We start from the raw sequence: 15802 nt of genomic DNA, 5'->3' as shown, positions 1-15802 counted from the left end.
CAGTGATGAGGGCAGAGAGCACCAGTGCACCAGGTCTCCTTCCTAAGTACACATGAACAAGGAAGCACCTGAATTCCAAAACAGCAGTCCATGTGCTGTTAGTATCTACAGTCCAGCAAGTGCAACTTGTTTGTGATTTGGAAGTAATTTTTTTTTCAATAAATACAGAGTAATATTAAAAATCAATTCTATCCTTATTTCAGGCAGTATTTTCAGAAACCTCTCAAATCAGCCAAGTCTTTTTCTGGTACAGTCAAAAGCAGACAAATTTCAGCTTTATAAAGCAATGCATTCTTTATTTGGCTCTTCTAAAATAGCTAAGATAACAAGCCTGAGATCTTCAGTTTAAAAATGTTACAGCTGAGCCAACTCAGCAGCAGTCTAATAGCAGCTGTAATCCACACAAAAGACAAATCCAAGTTATCAGTCATAACCTCTGCAGAGTTATTTGTACTTCTTCTAATGCTTCAGAATTCCTTCATGATTTAATGTCAAACAAGAAGCAAGTGCTACAATTTCAGTGACACATTTCTCAAAAAATCAAACACAATCTTTTAATGTTAGTAACATTTAACAATTACATTGTTGATGTTACATGTTTGAAATGTAAGTGCAATGAGCCTTACTTTGCATTGCTTCATTTTGCAGCTGTATCCCCTGGACTGCTGCCAGAACTTGGTAAAGACAAGCCTTGCTTTGACGTTGAAAGTCTTTTGAAAGCTCAAGAGCAAATGAATGGAGGCTCTTCAGGTCTTGCTTAAGCCTCTTCTCAGTAAGAAGAAAAATATGTTATAAAGACACAAAACCAGCAATTAAGAAGAATCAATATAACAACCCAAATTATTATGGTGAGATATCATAGGCAGAAAGAACCCCCTACTTGATGGAAGGAAGCCTTCAGGAGTATATCTTTCAGCATGTTTAGAGAAGGACCTTGCACGAGATTTACCAATGTAATTTTCTAAAAACTTCAGCAAGACTTTATGGATCTTTATCATCTTATCACACACACTTTGACCGTAACACAGCTTCAGGAATAACCAAGTCTCTCTCTTATTCCACCAGCCAAAAATAATCATGTGTGAGCGTGTGTGTGTTCTGTCCACTTGTAAGTCATATCCAGATTTAGAGATAAAAAATCATGATCCATATATCCCTTACTAGTTTCATTTTCCACACTGCAATCAGAAGGTATTGCTAGGATTCACTCTTAAGTCATTTCCTAAAAAAGCTAATTCTATGTCTTCCAGTGAGAATAGGTGTATTTTGAAAAGATCAGAAACTGTTATTGTTCAGAAAAGTACCTGTATTATGGATGTAACTCAGTGTAACATACATGATGAGACTTCTAAATGTTTGTAAGATCAGTTTATATTCACTTACAAGTCCAAATAAATAAAAACAAATTGACCTGATTTTAGGATTAGTAAACTTCTTGACATCCAAGTCCTGAAATAGACATGTAAAGGCATCTGTAAAGTGAACTTAACAATACCTTATCTCACAGAAGCACTGTGATGTTTCACTGTCAGTCTGGTACAAAGTGTTACATATTCTGTGACATTTTATTTTTCCAATTGTGATACTGACCTTGAATTAATCAATTAGTTTCAATGACAAAAAGGCAATCTAAACTAAAGGGACAAAATCACTCAATTTTTCACTCTTGAAAGCCAGAGAATTTAAGTGGGAAAAAGTACTTTTTTGTTATTATGGGTACAGGATGACTGTTCATCTAGACTTGTCTTTGGAGAGCTTTGCTCCCTCCTAGTATTCACTGATATCTGATAGTTTACTCAGTCCACTGGTATTGCATCACAAGCAGTTCTGCCATTCTAGCTAACCAAAAATGTGAAAAACCACCAACAAATTTACAAAGCAGAACCACTGTAATCAGAATAAAACAGAATAGTTCCATTGGAAGGGACCTACAACAATCATCTAGTCCAACAATGCTATAGTTAAGATGCATCCTTCTGCCTGCTAAGAATCAGATTTTTTCCTGAGATACCTGTAAGTCATTTCATGCAGGCATACAGTGATGTCCTGAGAAAAGCTGATATTTGGTAGTGTCCCTAAAAGGGACTCACTATGGAGTAACTTTACACATAAGTACTTCAACAAAGGCAAGTATTGCGGTACTGGCACTGGGAGAACAGTTTCAGTCTCTCTAATGCAAAATTAAAACAACCTGAGTGAGCATAGAGAAAACTACTCATCTCCTGAGATCTCCCAGAGAACTCTTAGTAGTCAGTGGAGCTCACAAATGCTTTTTTTAATGGATTTGCCTATCTGGTTAAAGTATATCACAATTACTGATTTTTAGGGGATGTCTATATGACAGTCAAATTAGGAATTGCAAAGGTTTCATTACAAAAATTTCTAGCTCAGGTATTAATAGCAGCCTATATGAAAGATCCTGGAGCTCAGGAGCATCCACTTTTACCAGCCTCTCAGGTGACTTTGCAGCCTACTACAGAAAAACCACTATGAAATCATTGCTACACCTCACTGCAAGCTCTGTTGTGAATACAATAAAGCCACAGATCAAATTCATATCACACCATCTTCTGGGGTTTACTATATTTGATAAGCATGTAAATGTTTAGAGCATAGATTATGCCTAGGTTATTTCTAAATGTCTTTACCTTTATTGCTCCATGCAGCTGGGTTACAACAGAACTCCTCTGCAATTTCAGCTGCTGGCCATGAGCAGCATAGAGCTGCAATACTTCATTAGTGCTTCTTCCAGCCAGCCCTTGATACTATTAAAAAAAAATCACAAAAAATCACTTAAAATGTTCATGTTTCCTGTTGCATTCTGTCCCCCTTTTCTCTGTAAATACTTGTAATTCAGCTATCTGATTCCACAGGATATTGCCAATACACAATTTCTTTGTTTTTATCTTTTTCTGAATCATGTGAAGAATCACCTCACGGTAATTGGCAAACATCATAAAATTCTACTTTCTTAGGGTCGTAAACCTGAGCACCAGATTACTAGAATGCTTTCACAGTACCTAAACCCTCTTACTTATGCTTGAGGTAGATTTAAGGGGTTAAAATTTTGCCTTCACTTAAGGGAAAAAAGCCAGTTTGACAGCTAGATTGTCTCCTGGAAACTAGATTTAATGCAGAAAGCACTGTGGAAGGCCATGAAACAGAACAAAGACAAACATACACGTGCTCACTGCTGAAGTCCTGAAGTAGCTGGTAACACACAGCCCCCAACTTTGTACCCCCTGATAACACCAACTCCATCACAATCAGCAAGGTTGCAATGGTGCCAGGCTGTGCCAATAAAGCTCTACTCTGGGTCTTCAGAGATCAGAGCAACCAAAGCAATTTTTAAGGATGTGGAGAACACTTTCTAACAGCCTAAAATTACCTATCACACCAAAGCAATTTTATGGCCAACTTGGGAATTTTTTGAGATGTTGAAATCAAAAGGAAAACAGAAATAATACAACTGTAAATATTTACAGGCATTAATGCAAAATCATGAAATCTCCACAGAGATTTCTTGTGAAAATCTGCAATTTTCAGAATACAAGAATCTGTATTACATTAAAATTGTCATTTTCTGACAGCCCTCGGCTTAAAACAAGCTGCAACTTCTTCCTGTACTCTGCCTGGCCACCTGTTGACATCTATCTCTATTCCTTAATACGTACTAATTGCCTCTCCCTTTATTTTTGAAATGCACTTGTCTCTTGCACAGACTTACTTCTTACTTTGTTCACACCATAAATTCTGTGACTGCAGTTCCCCGTTATTTAAATTAGCAAAGCATACAAGAATACAACAAAAGACATGAAAAAGCTAAATCTACTCACACAATGGGCTTGATTTTATTCCAATCATCTGACAACAATAGGTAAAAAGCAAACATTTATTTGCAGTTTAACTGCAGATGATATCAGCAAAAACAACATAACATCCTAGAGCTTTTAAGATAAAGGAAGATTGTAGTTAAAAAAAAAGTACTTCACTTTTCAAAACCAATATTCTCATGTGGCTTTTTCAGCTTCACAAAGCATGAACCTTCTATTTACAAATGCATCTGGAAGCTCTGTACAACAAGGCACCACCTTAGCACTAATATAAAAAGTTCTTACAAGAAATAGCAGGAAGATAATTTTTTAAAATTGTTACAGGCTTTAAGCTCCCCGAAACTGAGACTGACTTTTTACAGTATTTAGACACTCTGAAAATCTGTGGATTTTCAAGACTCACATTACTCAGATGGAGTATTTACAAACAGCTTCACAAAAATGCACATGAGCAGTGCATCAGAATTAGTATCTCTAATCACACGTGAAAAGCATATGTGTATAAGCAATTGCAGTACTCAAGCCTTGTTGTTAAGTAAGCTTAGGGTAGTTAAAACCTCCTTTTAGCACCTAATCTGCACCATCTGCACAGATTCCCCTTGACCCTCCATATTTCTCAACACTAACGAGAAAAGCAGAAAGGTTGATGCTATTGTCATTGCAGTCACCCTCTCATCACTTCCACTATCATCTTTATTGCAAATGTTGCCTTGATTTTGGGGTTTTCTCCACTAAAATAGTTTTAACATTCATCAGAGTTGTTCATAGGCCGGAAGTTGCAAACCTGTTCTTGTGCATAGAAGCAAAAAATCAACTAAAACATTTTTACAGTCAGCTTTATTATAAGTGAAACTGAGCTACTCAATAGCATTCTCCAAAGGGAAGTCTCAGTTTTGCAATCAGATCCATTCTGGCACACTTGGCTTTATGTAAAGAAGGCTGCAGGATCAGGACCTCAAAGACTGCTAATAAAAGCAAGTGCCATACAGGTAGATAAACAGATTTCCAAATAGGAAAAAACAATAGGACAAAAGGAAGTCCTATGTTCAGTAACAACCCTTCCAGTATGCTTTAGGGATAACAATATACCAGGCTGTAGCACACAGCAGAAGCACTGAAATTCATCATTATCTAAAGGATATAAGGGAAGATCCATAGCAGGAGATAACATTTTAATTGGACTGATGCAACCTATAGACAAATATTTACACTGCAAATCCTAATGTATGGCAATCCTCATAAGTTTGTCTCCAAAGCTTCCCAATTCACTCCAGCCAAAACGAATCCAATTAGCTTTTACAAGTTAATAATGAGACCTCTGTTAACCCTGGTCACTGTGACTGAACTTGTTACAGATCAATCACTCAGGCAGCTCCACCAGCAGATCTGAAGGATGAGGGATAGACAGTCAAGCACAGCTGGTAAAATATTAGGACATATGGTGCAATATTGTACAACCTCAAATAATACTAATTTCAGTTAGTATTGTTTTTAACAGAGAGTCTTCAATTAAGGTAAAACTATTTCATAGATATCCGTTCAGCTCATATTTTCAGGTTTACTGGGGCAAATTAACCGAGAAGAGGCAAGTTTTTTAAGTGTATTTAAATACCTGCCGGAATAAAAACATCAGTGCAAGGTTATTGCAAAGGATTTCATTTGGCATTCTTTGACTGATGGTGGTAACACTGCCCACACTCCTTGTGTGTCTGTGGGTGCCCATTTCTTCCAGCAGTTTTCAATAAAATGAAGCAGTGCTCTATTTCAAAAACAAGGCTTCATTCTCTAACACACAGGCAACTCCTTCGTACATCTGATATACCTTACTGGCTAGAATAATTTACTTCTTGTGCTTGGGAGGATAAAAAATAATCAGCTGAAATACTTAAGGCTTTCAGTGAATATTGTAAAGCAGAACAAAGACAATAAAAACATTTTCTCAGAATAAATTAGTGTTCTTCTGTATATCAAGCTAAACTCATTTCAGATGGACCACCTGTTTCCAGTTAGACGTTGAAAAATGTTAAGCCCACTTTTATCCACGGGTGTTAACCATCCCACAGGGAGGGCAAATGGCTTCCCTGAGGTCACCCGACCAGTTAATGTTTCAGCCCAGACTAGAAACTCTTGGCCAACAGTTTGCATCGCCACAAATACTCACCACTGGCTCTACTCTACCAGCCTAAATCTATATTCAAAATTCTTTAAATTTCTGGAATCCTACCTTTGAAGACCCCGAACATTACCATAGGCTGCTCCTTATTTCAGTAAGGATCCTTATTTCAGTATTATTTTATATATTATTTATATATTATTTATATATTATTTTATAATTCAGTATTATTTTATATTATTATTCAGCTCCTTGTTTCAGTAAGGATCTAGGAACAACCTCTGCTTTTGCAGAAGGATGTAAAGAAATGAGGGCATCCAGTTGTTGCTGTGTGACAAGCTCTGTGACAAGGTAGATGTGCAACACTACTTCATCTTTTCTAGACAAGTGTAACACCAGTGCTATGAACACACACAACGGGGCATCCCAGGTAAGTCCACTCACAATTAAATGTCTTTCCTGCAATCTATGAACAGTTCTTTTCAAAGCATCTTGTGTCTAAAAAGTATTCCTGAAAAATCTATCATTGTCTTTTAGACAAACATGTTCCCTGTAAGAAGAAATATTCTGTATTTAACACTTCCAGAGTCATTCCCTCAGTTCAGATTTACAGATTTAAAACAATAACAAATATTTAAATCCAAGCCAACTTCTGGTTACTCAATCAGCCTATCATTACTGCTACCATTTATGATTTTGAAAAGGAAAGAAATGCTGAGCCTTAATCCCTTCATTGTTTTTCCCAACTGGTAAAGAGTGCAAAACCTGAAAAGAGAAAGGCAGATTTCAGGGTCATTTGTTTCTATTTCCACATGAATTCTTTTTTTGAAAAAATAAACAGCAGTCACCTCTGCAAGTTTTAGATGAAGAGCAGCATTTTCAGTTTCCAGGACAACTATTCGTTCTTCTTTGGTCTAAGGAGGAAAACCCACACAAATACACAAAAATGAAAATGAAAAAAAACTTAGTCTGATTAACATTGTTTCATTATGACAGCTTTCATTATCATATTCCACTGCTTTTCAGACTTCTGAGATCAATGGACTACCTGTCCCCCATCTCCTAATCACAGCAATATTTGTATACGAGTATGCAACGATTAGGATAAACTCTTAACATTCCTTTATTTCTATTCTTTCTGTCACGTTGCTTGCTTGTGTGGAAACGCATAGGTACACAATTTAAACGGCTTTTGCTTTGCGAAACCACCTCGTCCTGCCGTTTTCCAGAACCGTGGTCCTTAGAAAGGCACTGTGTTATTTCCTGATACACAAGCAGGTAAGCCTGCATTGCCCGGCAGCACTGTTAGCGCTGCTCACGGTGTCGCGGCCGGACGCTCCCTGGGCACAGAGGCGCCTCGTGCGCTCGCAGGGAAGCGGAGCCGCTCACTGCTCTGCTCGCTACTCCTATCGCAGCCGCAGCTGGCGCAGCCTCCCTCCCGCACGTGGGGGCCCAGCGAGCCCCCACAGCCGGCCGGATTCGGGATCCCGGCCGGGGAAGCGGCAGTACCCCGGAGCGCCCGGCAGGCCCTCCCGCCCGGCGGCGAGGCGCGCCCCGCAGCACGTGCCGCCCGCAGGCCCCGCCCCGCCCCGCCCCGCGCCCCCTCACGCGCAACCGCTGCTCCAGCTGCCGCAGCCGCTGCGCCCACACGGAGCCCGGGTCGAGCCCGCGCCGCGGCCGCATCATCCTCCCCGCTCCCGAGCCGAGGCGGAGCGAGAACTGCCCCGGCTGCGGCTGCCGCTCCGGCGGGCATTCAACCCGGGACGCGTCTGGGGCGGTGGCGCGGCTGCCATGGCGACGGGCCCGCCCCTTAGCCAATGCGCTGCGATTGGCTGAGCCAGGGCCAGCGCCTGCAGGCCCCGCCCCGTCCCTGAGTGGCAGGGCGGACAACCAATCAGCAAGCAGAGAGCGGGACGCGGAGGGGCCATGGTAGTGCCTGTGACGGAGAGCGCCGCCAGCAGGCAGGGTGAGCCGCGGTCAGGGTGCTGGCCGGAGGGGCTGGGCGATCCCTCTGTCTGCAGCTTCCCCTGGGACAGGTGACCTCAGAGGTGCATGTCCATTGTCCAGAGGGGCTGGGCGATCCCTCTGTGTGCAGCTTCCCCTGGGACAGGTGACCTCAGAGGTGCATGTCCATTGTCCAGAGGGGCTGGGCGATCCCTCCGTCTACAGCTTCCCTTGGGACAGGTGACCTCAGAGGTGCATGTCCATTGTCCAGAGGGGCTGGGCGGTCCCTCCGTGTACAGCTTCCCTTGGGACAGGTGACCTCAGAGACGAAGGCCAAGGATTAGGGCGGGGAGTGCAGGAATAGGAGAAAAGGCTGGAGTTCCCAGGGGCAGTGTAAGGCTGCCGGGTTCCTGTGCCCAGGGGCACAAACCTCACACCAGCACAAGGGTGGAGGAGGAGGAGGAGAAGGGCAGAGCCGAGAGCTCCGATATTGGCTACAGGATTTCCCCCTGAGCAGTTGGTGATGTGTGCTTTGGGCTAAGGCTCCAAGGGCCACAAAGAAGATTAAGAGATAGGAACATCTGCTACATGGAGCGTGCTGGGGGATGTGCAGCCTGGAGGAAGAGAAGGCTGAGGAGAATCCGGTCAATGTGCACAAATACGGGGTATTTGATGGAGAGAATATGGAGAGTATGAACACCACAGACTGTGTTCTGTGGCGCCCAGTGGCCAGGACAAGAGGCAGGAGTATAAGGATAGTGTGAGGGTAGGCAAACACTGCCCAGGCTGCCCAGAGAGAGGATGCAGTCTCCACCCCTGGAGCTACTCAAACCCGTTAGACACAGCCCTGGGCAAGCAGCTGAAGCTGACCTTGCTTTGACACTGGGCTGGATGATGCACCACAGGCTGTTTAGTAACTGCAACACGGCCAGCATTAGGGCTGGTCTTGGGACAAGCACAAAACCTGTGGATTCAGCTGATGTGCGAGTCCTGAGATCATCCAGGCTATGGCTGCTCACATGGAGGTTTCCAAGGTGAAAATGTGACATACATTAGCAATGTTACGTAGTGCTCTACTGTATTGGACTGAAAGATTTACATGATCTTGAAAGCAGTTATTATTTGGCTATAAAATACGTAACCATGCCAGATACAGACATGTCAGCTTCTTGGAAGTGGGAAATAGCACTATTTTTGCCCTACAGTTGTTGGTTGGTTTTTTTTTAAACCAAAACCAACGTGATAATTATAGAGGAATCCAGTTCTGCAAAACAGCAGTCTCAAGTTACTGTCTACTGAACATGGCAAATGTGCTCTCCTACGGGCAGTAGGAAATCCAAAGACACACAGTACTGAACCCCTCCATGTCTAGCACATAATGAATAATACTCCTTTACAGAGGAACCCAGATGCAGTCCATCTATCACAGACCAAACCAAACACTACTGTGCAGGTCTATCCACTATCTTCTGTGATCCTGCATCTCCAACAATTTGCTACAATCCAGCCTCCGTTTAAAAAAAAAAAAAAAAAAAGACACATCTGGCTGGTTGCAGTTGGGTTTGGCACACAAAAACGTAACTCAGCAGTTCCTCCTTGCAACTAGTTCTGCTTGATGGAAAAATGAGAACTGACAAATGGATACAGGCTAAAAAAGAGTTCACAAGTGCTGCAATGCTGTGGATGTTACAAGATGTTGGCACTAAGTGAGGCAGACAGGATTTTAATCAACATCAGCTATTTTGGGGAGAATGATTTAGTTGCTTGAGGGGTGTGACTCAGAATTCTTGACAATGAGCTGTGATTTTATATATAATGCTTATCCTGCAGCAGCACTCAAGTCAGAACAATGTCATTTTCCAGCAAAACTCAACTTGATTTCAGAAGGACCACCTCTGAAGTGTGATGGTTAATCTCTCCCCGACTCTGTATTTTACCCGCTATTAGTGAGATTAGGGATCTTGTTTCTGTAGGCTGTAACAGACAATACTTAATTTGAAGTAGTAACCTAAAACTGAGCATCCACTACTCTTCTTTAGTAATTTCTCTGTGCACCTCTGAAGGTCAAATAGTACTGAAAATTGTCCCATCAGTATAAAACCACAAAATCACAGTATGATGGGTGACTCACCATAATAGCAGCAAATCTCCTTAGGGATCTTCTATTTCCAAAGCTTAGGAGAGGTTGCTGAATGGGCAAGGAATGAAATAACCTGTTGGTGAGACCTAGGCAAAAAAATATAAAATCCAGCTATCTTCTGGAAATGCTGCCAGACTGTAATCCAGCACACCCTTCTGCACTGATGCTCTACTTTGAAGAATTTTTTTTCTCCAAACTTTTACCAACTTAATCCCATATTCCCCCTGTAAATGCAGAGCCCTGCCATATTACAGATCCTTCTGTGGATCTTCAGGGCCAAAAATTCAATGGAATTGTCTAAATCCTCGTTTAACTCTATTAATTTTAGCATCAGTGAAATACCATACGTGGATTATAAAATCCGTCAGTGGATTATAAATCTTAGGATACTATTAAGTAAGCATTGTCTTGAATACTTCTGATACATTTCACTTTAACCCTAGCAGTGGAACCAACAAGACCTAAGAGGTCCCAGCTTTGGCAACTTCTGATGACTTGTCCATTACAGCATTCCAAAATGCAGTAACAAGGAACAAAACAGGTAGAAAAACATTTGGGAAAAATACCAAGAGAGAAGGCAATCATCCCTCTACTGCCAAACATGGAGAGGTTCTGCTGTATGCCTCCACCTTTTCTACTGCCTGTATGAGATGGCATTCTCCACACTCAGCAGAGGGTAACCTGGGACTGCTGTACTGCACACAGCCTGCAGGAGGTTAATTTGAACCTCCTGAAACATTATTTTGTGAAGCTGCAAATATTTCATTCCACATTTTTAGTAACTGTAGATCAGTTCTGAGCACCTGTCCGTAACAATAAAAAATTCTCAGGGCAGGTGTATTGCACCATGGTCACATTAAGTTTACCTGCCATTACAGCTGGGAAAGAAGTCAGCCGACTCCAAATTTTTAACCAGTGAGGCTTTGCCTTCTGGGCCACACAGCCAGCCACTGGCCCTGAGACAGCAGTAAATTTGACAAAACAGGAGGAAGAGCCAATTCTTACCATCACATACAGCAGCCACTACGTGTGTTTTAAGACTATTATTACTGAAGCTCATTTTTTACCATCGCTGTGTTTTGTGCTACCTAATTGAACTAGGAAGTAAAGAACAGTCTTGTGCTCATTGCTTGACTTACAAACAGGAATTTGTATGATCAAGTATATTAATTCTTAATGCTTATTAATTCTGGGAACAGGACGCATACTATGGACTTATCAACATCTTCATTTCCCTGCTTTTTCCTCAAAAACCAGCAAGACTGTAGTACAGACAGTACTTAAAGGAGTTGAGAAACAGTGTATATGGATGAATACTATTCCCCAAGTAGAGCTTAAACTGCTGACTCCCATTAACCACTGCAACCCCAGTGGAGACTCTGCATATACTATTTACTTTTCCAAAAGATGCCAGGTTCCTGGCTCCTCTTTGCTGTTAGAAAAACAACTTTGCACTTGAGGAGGATACAAATACAGTATGACTAGCCTGTATCATTGACCCCACCGATATTTACTACTTTGCAAGTTGCTGGTTAAACTGTAAAAATCACTTCTTTCAAGTCAGCACTACAGTATCAAACAACATTAGGCTGAGAAATTCTCCTCTCTGATTAGTGAAGGTCAGCCTCCTTTGTTGATTCTCCATATAAAATTGAGATTTTCATCTACTTAGTATGAGATACACCAACTTTGCTTGTAAATACATTTTAAGAGGACAGGCAAGGCAAACTATATTAAGAGCCCCTCTGGTTTATAATGTTGTTAGGAATACAGAATTAAATAAGAGTACAAAAACATTTAATGCAAAGTTAAATACAATACAAACTTTATTAAAAATAGGTTGCAAGTGAAATACAGTAGAAATGGGAAACTACAGCAGTTTTGATGTTTTTTCAAATAATGCACAGACAAATATGAAAAGCACTTTTACACATATTCACACTTGACCCGAATGCCCAATAGCGGCCAAATCCACTCAACTGAAGGTTATAGGTATTTTTTTGCTAAGCCTTTTTCAGAGTCTAGCAGCAACAGTAATTCAGCCACAGCATATGTTTTTTTCCTCAAGAAAAATTTGTCACTGTAAGGCTGCTAGTGTTCTCAAGATAAATTGGGAGAGGCTTGCTTTTCCTGATGAACAGACATAGCAAGCATGCAGATCCTTCATTAACACTTTGAACCAGTTTAATCTTCTACTTCATATTTAACAGGTGAAACGGTAAAAGCACACTTTCAAATAAGAAACCTGAAATACGTAAAAAATATTTACACTCCAATTTTCATTAACTTGCATTTATTTATCATACAACTCTTATTAAAAGTGATTTCTTTCCTAAGGCAGTGAAAGTCTACCCCTTTGTATTTGGAAGTGTGCACAAGTCCCTAAATATATATTTATAAGAGAACAATATGATACAGGGAAAAAAAAAATCATCTAAAGCCAGTAAAGGGCTTTGTCAAATAGAAAATTTGTTTGGAATCACAATATATATTGTCTTAACATCACACAATGAGAAAGACTCTGATGAGGTCCTTATTCCCAACATCATCAGCCACATAAGCATAGCTGAAGGAATAGTGGGAGGAAGAAGATTAACAATTTAAAATTAAATAAGGCTATAACAGTGTGAAATAATAGCTTGAACTGCCAAAAAGGCTTTCAGTACAACAGTAACAGGATGTCAGTAAAGCCAGATAGACTGAAGAAGAGCTCACTAGCACTGCTTCCTCAGTGTGAGCAGGGATGGTTCCTCGCCAGCACACCAGCTCTGTTAACGACCTTACAAACATTCCCACTTCCAGACTGCAGTATTGTAGTTGATGCTTCACACTTAAGTCTTCTTCTCTGTCAATTCGTATCTCCATAGAAAAAAAAATCTATTGCTGAACTGATAATAAAAGACTTATCAATGTTCCATGCCTAATTGTCCAATAACTTCTAATCTGAATTTCTCAGAAAACATACACATCCATTCTGCTCACCTTGTAACCAGAATCCTTGCCTTTAACACACTACTAACATTTTGGTCCTAGCTGATGAATGGCCACTAGGTGTAGCCTACTATCTATTGCTTACATTATTTTTAATGAAACACTTACCCAAAGGTTTTTATCTTCACATTTTTCAAAGTCTGAAGCACATATAGTGGGGATGCATCAACATCATAGACTTTTCCATAACTACAGGTAAAATCTTAGGCATCCACTTTGGACCCAACAAATACATAGGAATAGAAACATTTTTATTCCAAGATTCTATCTAGAGAATGTGTGTTATGCCAGTACTAAGTAATGGTAAGATCTGTTTTGATATGCTGATCCTTCTATGAACACCATACAGAATGTCAAACTTGCATACGAAATCTTATTTAAGGTGGCGCAGACATTGGCTTCTTGTCAAACAACCTAAGATACTAATTTCTAGTGCACAGTTTAGTTTAGGCAGTTCAAGCTATTCTCACTCTCTCTGCTCAGCAGCTAAAACAAAAGTGTGTCTGTAAAACACCAGGAAACAGAACTTATCTTTGACAAGTGCTACTTTGTCTGGTGCAAAAGAAATTAACCCCCAAAACAGGAAAAAACAAAGAGTTACCTTCACGTGATTCATATCTTTAAAATTTTACAGTGCTTTCATTGTATAAACCACAAGCTCCTGGCAAAGTAATCAGTTTTCTTGCTATTGCAACATCTCTAAGTCTTAATTAACAGTCTTAGATATAGAGGAATCAAAAGTCACTCCTTTCAGAAAACATTCATTTTCTGTTCATTAGTAGTGTGCCCCCCATCTCATTCCCTCAATTTGGAGATCATCCGTTACATCTGATAAGGTGCTTTAAACTTATTTTGTGTTCAACTCATTTTCCAGTTCCATTAGTTTCCTAGAAGCTTTTACTTTATTGGATACATCTTGACCCTGTGAAAAAAGTCGCTGGCGTTCCCTGAACGTCAAGTTTTCTGGTGCTCCAGGTAAATCTGCATCTTGACTGGAAAGGAAACAAAAAGTATTTTTTATAATTTTCATCTACAATATCCTTAAATATAGTCATTTTTAATGACACATAACGACAGCTTATTTGACTGCAGCAAAGGAGTCTCCATTCTGTGTTCTGAAAGGTTTTGTTCCTCACACATACCTTCAGTTCTGACATTGTGCTACCAGTTAAGACAAATAAATAGCTTGACCATTTATCACGTGTTAAAATAAATAGAAATGCTTGCTAATTTTCAACATGAAGGGTAGGCATAAACTAAGGCTCTGCCAATATTAGCACAGCATTACTGCTCTGGTTAAACTAGCAAGCTTTTCTGTGGTAGCACATTTTTAAGAAAAAGCACTAGAAGACAAAGCTTTTATTGTCAGATTTTCAGTATGCTACATGGTAAAGCCTGTATGAAATATATATACAGCTTGTCTTAGTTACGCTTATTACAAGTTTGGTAAGAATCCCACTGGAGAAGTCCTGTTCAGATTTATCAATACACCTAAACCAGTTGAAGGTTTTAATTTACAATGGTCATTTGGTTTACTTAGTTGTAGTGACAAAATCTGTTGCTCCTCTGAAGTGCTTCAGTTCATCTAAGGACTTGTGGAGAGAATTTAGTTGTGTTTTACAGTAACCCATAATACAGCCAACTGCAGAACTCTTGAGTAGCCCACAGAGATAAAATGATAACAGAAAATATTGCAGCAGCTAGCCAAGTCAACTGTATAAAAGTAAATGGACTCCTGTATATCACCTTTTAGATCTTTTGTCTCTTGGATCCCGATAAACTTCCCCAGCAGCTGCTCCTGTAGATCCAGTGTATGAATTTATTCCTTATGCAAAAGAAAGAAATAAGTTGAAGGACTGTAGTTACAACAGAAAGGTTTTATATTGTATTCCTTCAAAAAGGTGCAGTGCTTCTTTCAAGAATCAATCTCAAATGAGAATCATAAATAATCACAGGTCATCTGACCTCTAGAAGATTTAAACCCAGTTCTACTAAATTCCAACCCTCTTAAAACTACTTAATTTTTTTATTCCTAATTTTGAGTCAGAACCCATTTTGTTTAGATTATCCAGCACATGCCAAATCATGGTCTTTATACAGACATTAGAAGCTGTTCAAGGAGATTGACAGAAAGAGCAACACTCTTCACTGTCCTGTGACAAGCTCCACTAGAAATAAATTAGCTGCAGCTCCTCTCTTTCTGAGGCTAAAAGAAAGCAAAGATTAGTACATGCCATCTTTGCAATTCAGGAGAATCAGAATTTTAGTCTTTGTTTTGTCTGAGTAAGCAAATTGTATAATCCAGAAGATGCCCCCTTACTCCCGCCCTTAAATTTCAAGCAACTCTTGCAGCACTGCACCTTTAAGTTGATATAACACACAGGTTTTACACATTATATTAATTCTTTCTGAAGGGCACAAGACAAAACCTTTTATTTCCAATCAGAAGTTTAATGATTTAATTTCTATTTAAGACCATATTCTCTTAATAACTGTCAGGAAAAGAGTAGAAAGAAGTGTCAGTACTCTACTCAGATTCATCTTCAGACAGTTCTGGTCTCAATATTGTACATGTTATGTCTTGTGAACCTTCTTTGGTACAAAAGGAGATGTTTGCGTCTTCCACTGGTACATCTAGCTTCTCGTAAATATTCAGTAATATGCAAATAAAGCTGGAACACACAAGCCAATTTAGCTAATGTGTTGTAGGCAGATTTTTTTCCACCAAAAATTTGCAGCAAACCAAATGATACTGGGTATGCCAGGTATATGAAGATTTTT

General features: G+C 40.0%; 2 protein-coding genes across 21 annotated transcripts in view; both read right to left on the bottom strand.

The window, feature by feature from the left end:
- Positions 1–7739, bottom strand: part of KIF25 (kinesin family member 25) — a 40109-nt gene extending 32370 nt beyond the window's left edge. For both annotated transcript variants that reach the window (XM_085055382.1, XM_085055383.1), the window contains exons 1-4: positions 7555–7739; positions 6795–6860; positions 2649–2765; positions 627–765 (exon numbers count right to left, since the gene is read on the bottom strand). In XM_085055382.1, the coding sequence (XP_084911508.1) occupies positions 627–765; positions 2649–2765; positions 6795–6860; positions 7555–7632 (400 nt within the window). In that variant the 5' untranslated portion in view covers positions 7633–7739. The remainder of the gene's footprint in view (positions 1–626; positions 766–2648; positions 2766–6794; positions 6861–7554) is intronic.
- A 4099-nt stretch (positions 7740–11838) lies between these two features.
- AFDN (afadin, adherens junction formation factor) overlaps positions 11839–15802 on the bottom strand; it is a 118817-nt gene continuing 114853 nt past the window's right edge. For 18 of the 19 annotated variants that reach the window (XM_085055362.1, XM_085055361.1, XM_085055360.1 and 15 more), the window contains 2 exons: positions 14768–14846; positions 11839–14013 (listed from right to left, as the gene is read on the bottom strand). In XM_085055362.1, coding sequence (XP_084911488.1) covers positions 13869–14013; positions 14768–14846 — 224 coding nt within the window. In that variant the 3' untranslated portion in view covers positions 11839–13868. Of the gene's footprint in view, positions 14014–14767; positions 14847–15802 lie in introns of those variants that run through there. The other variant, XR_014850817.1, reaches the window with a different exon arrangement.

Source organism: Lichenostomus cassidix, chromosome 3 (genome assembly GCF_008360975.1).
Source record: "Lichenostomus cassidix isolate B80296 chromosome 3, HeHo_3.0, whole genome shotgun sequence".
Classification (NCBI taxonomy): Eukaryota; Metazoa; Chordata; class Aves; order Passeriformes; family Meliphagidae; genus Lichenostomus; species Lichenostomus cassidix.
Note: the sequence above shows the minus strand (reverse complement) of the source record. Positions and strands in the feature narration are given on the sequence as shown.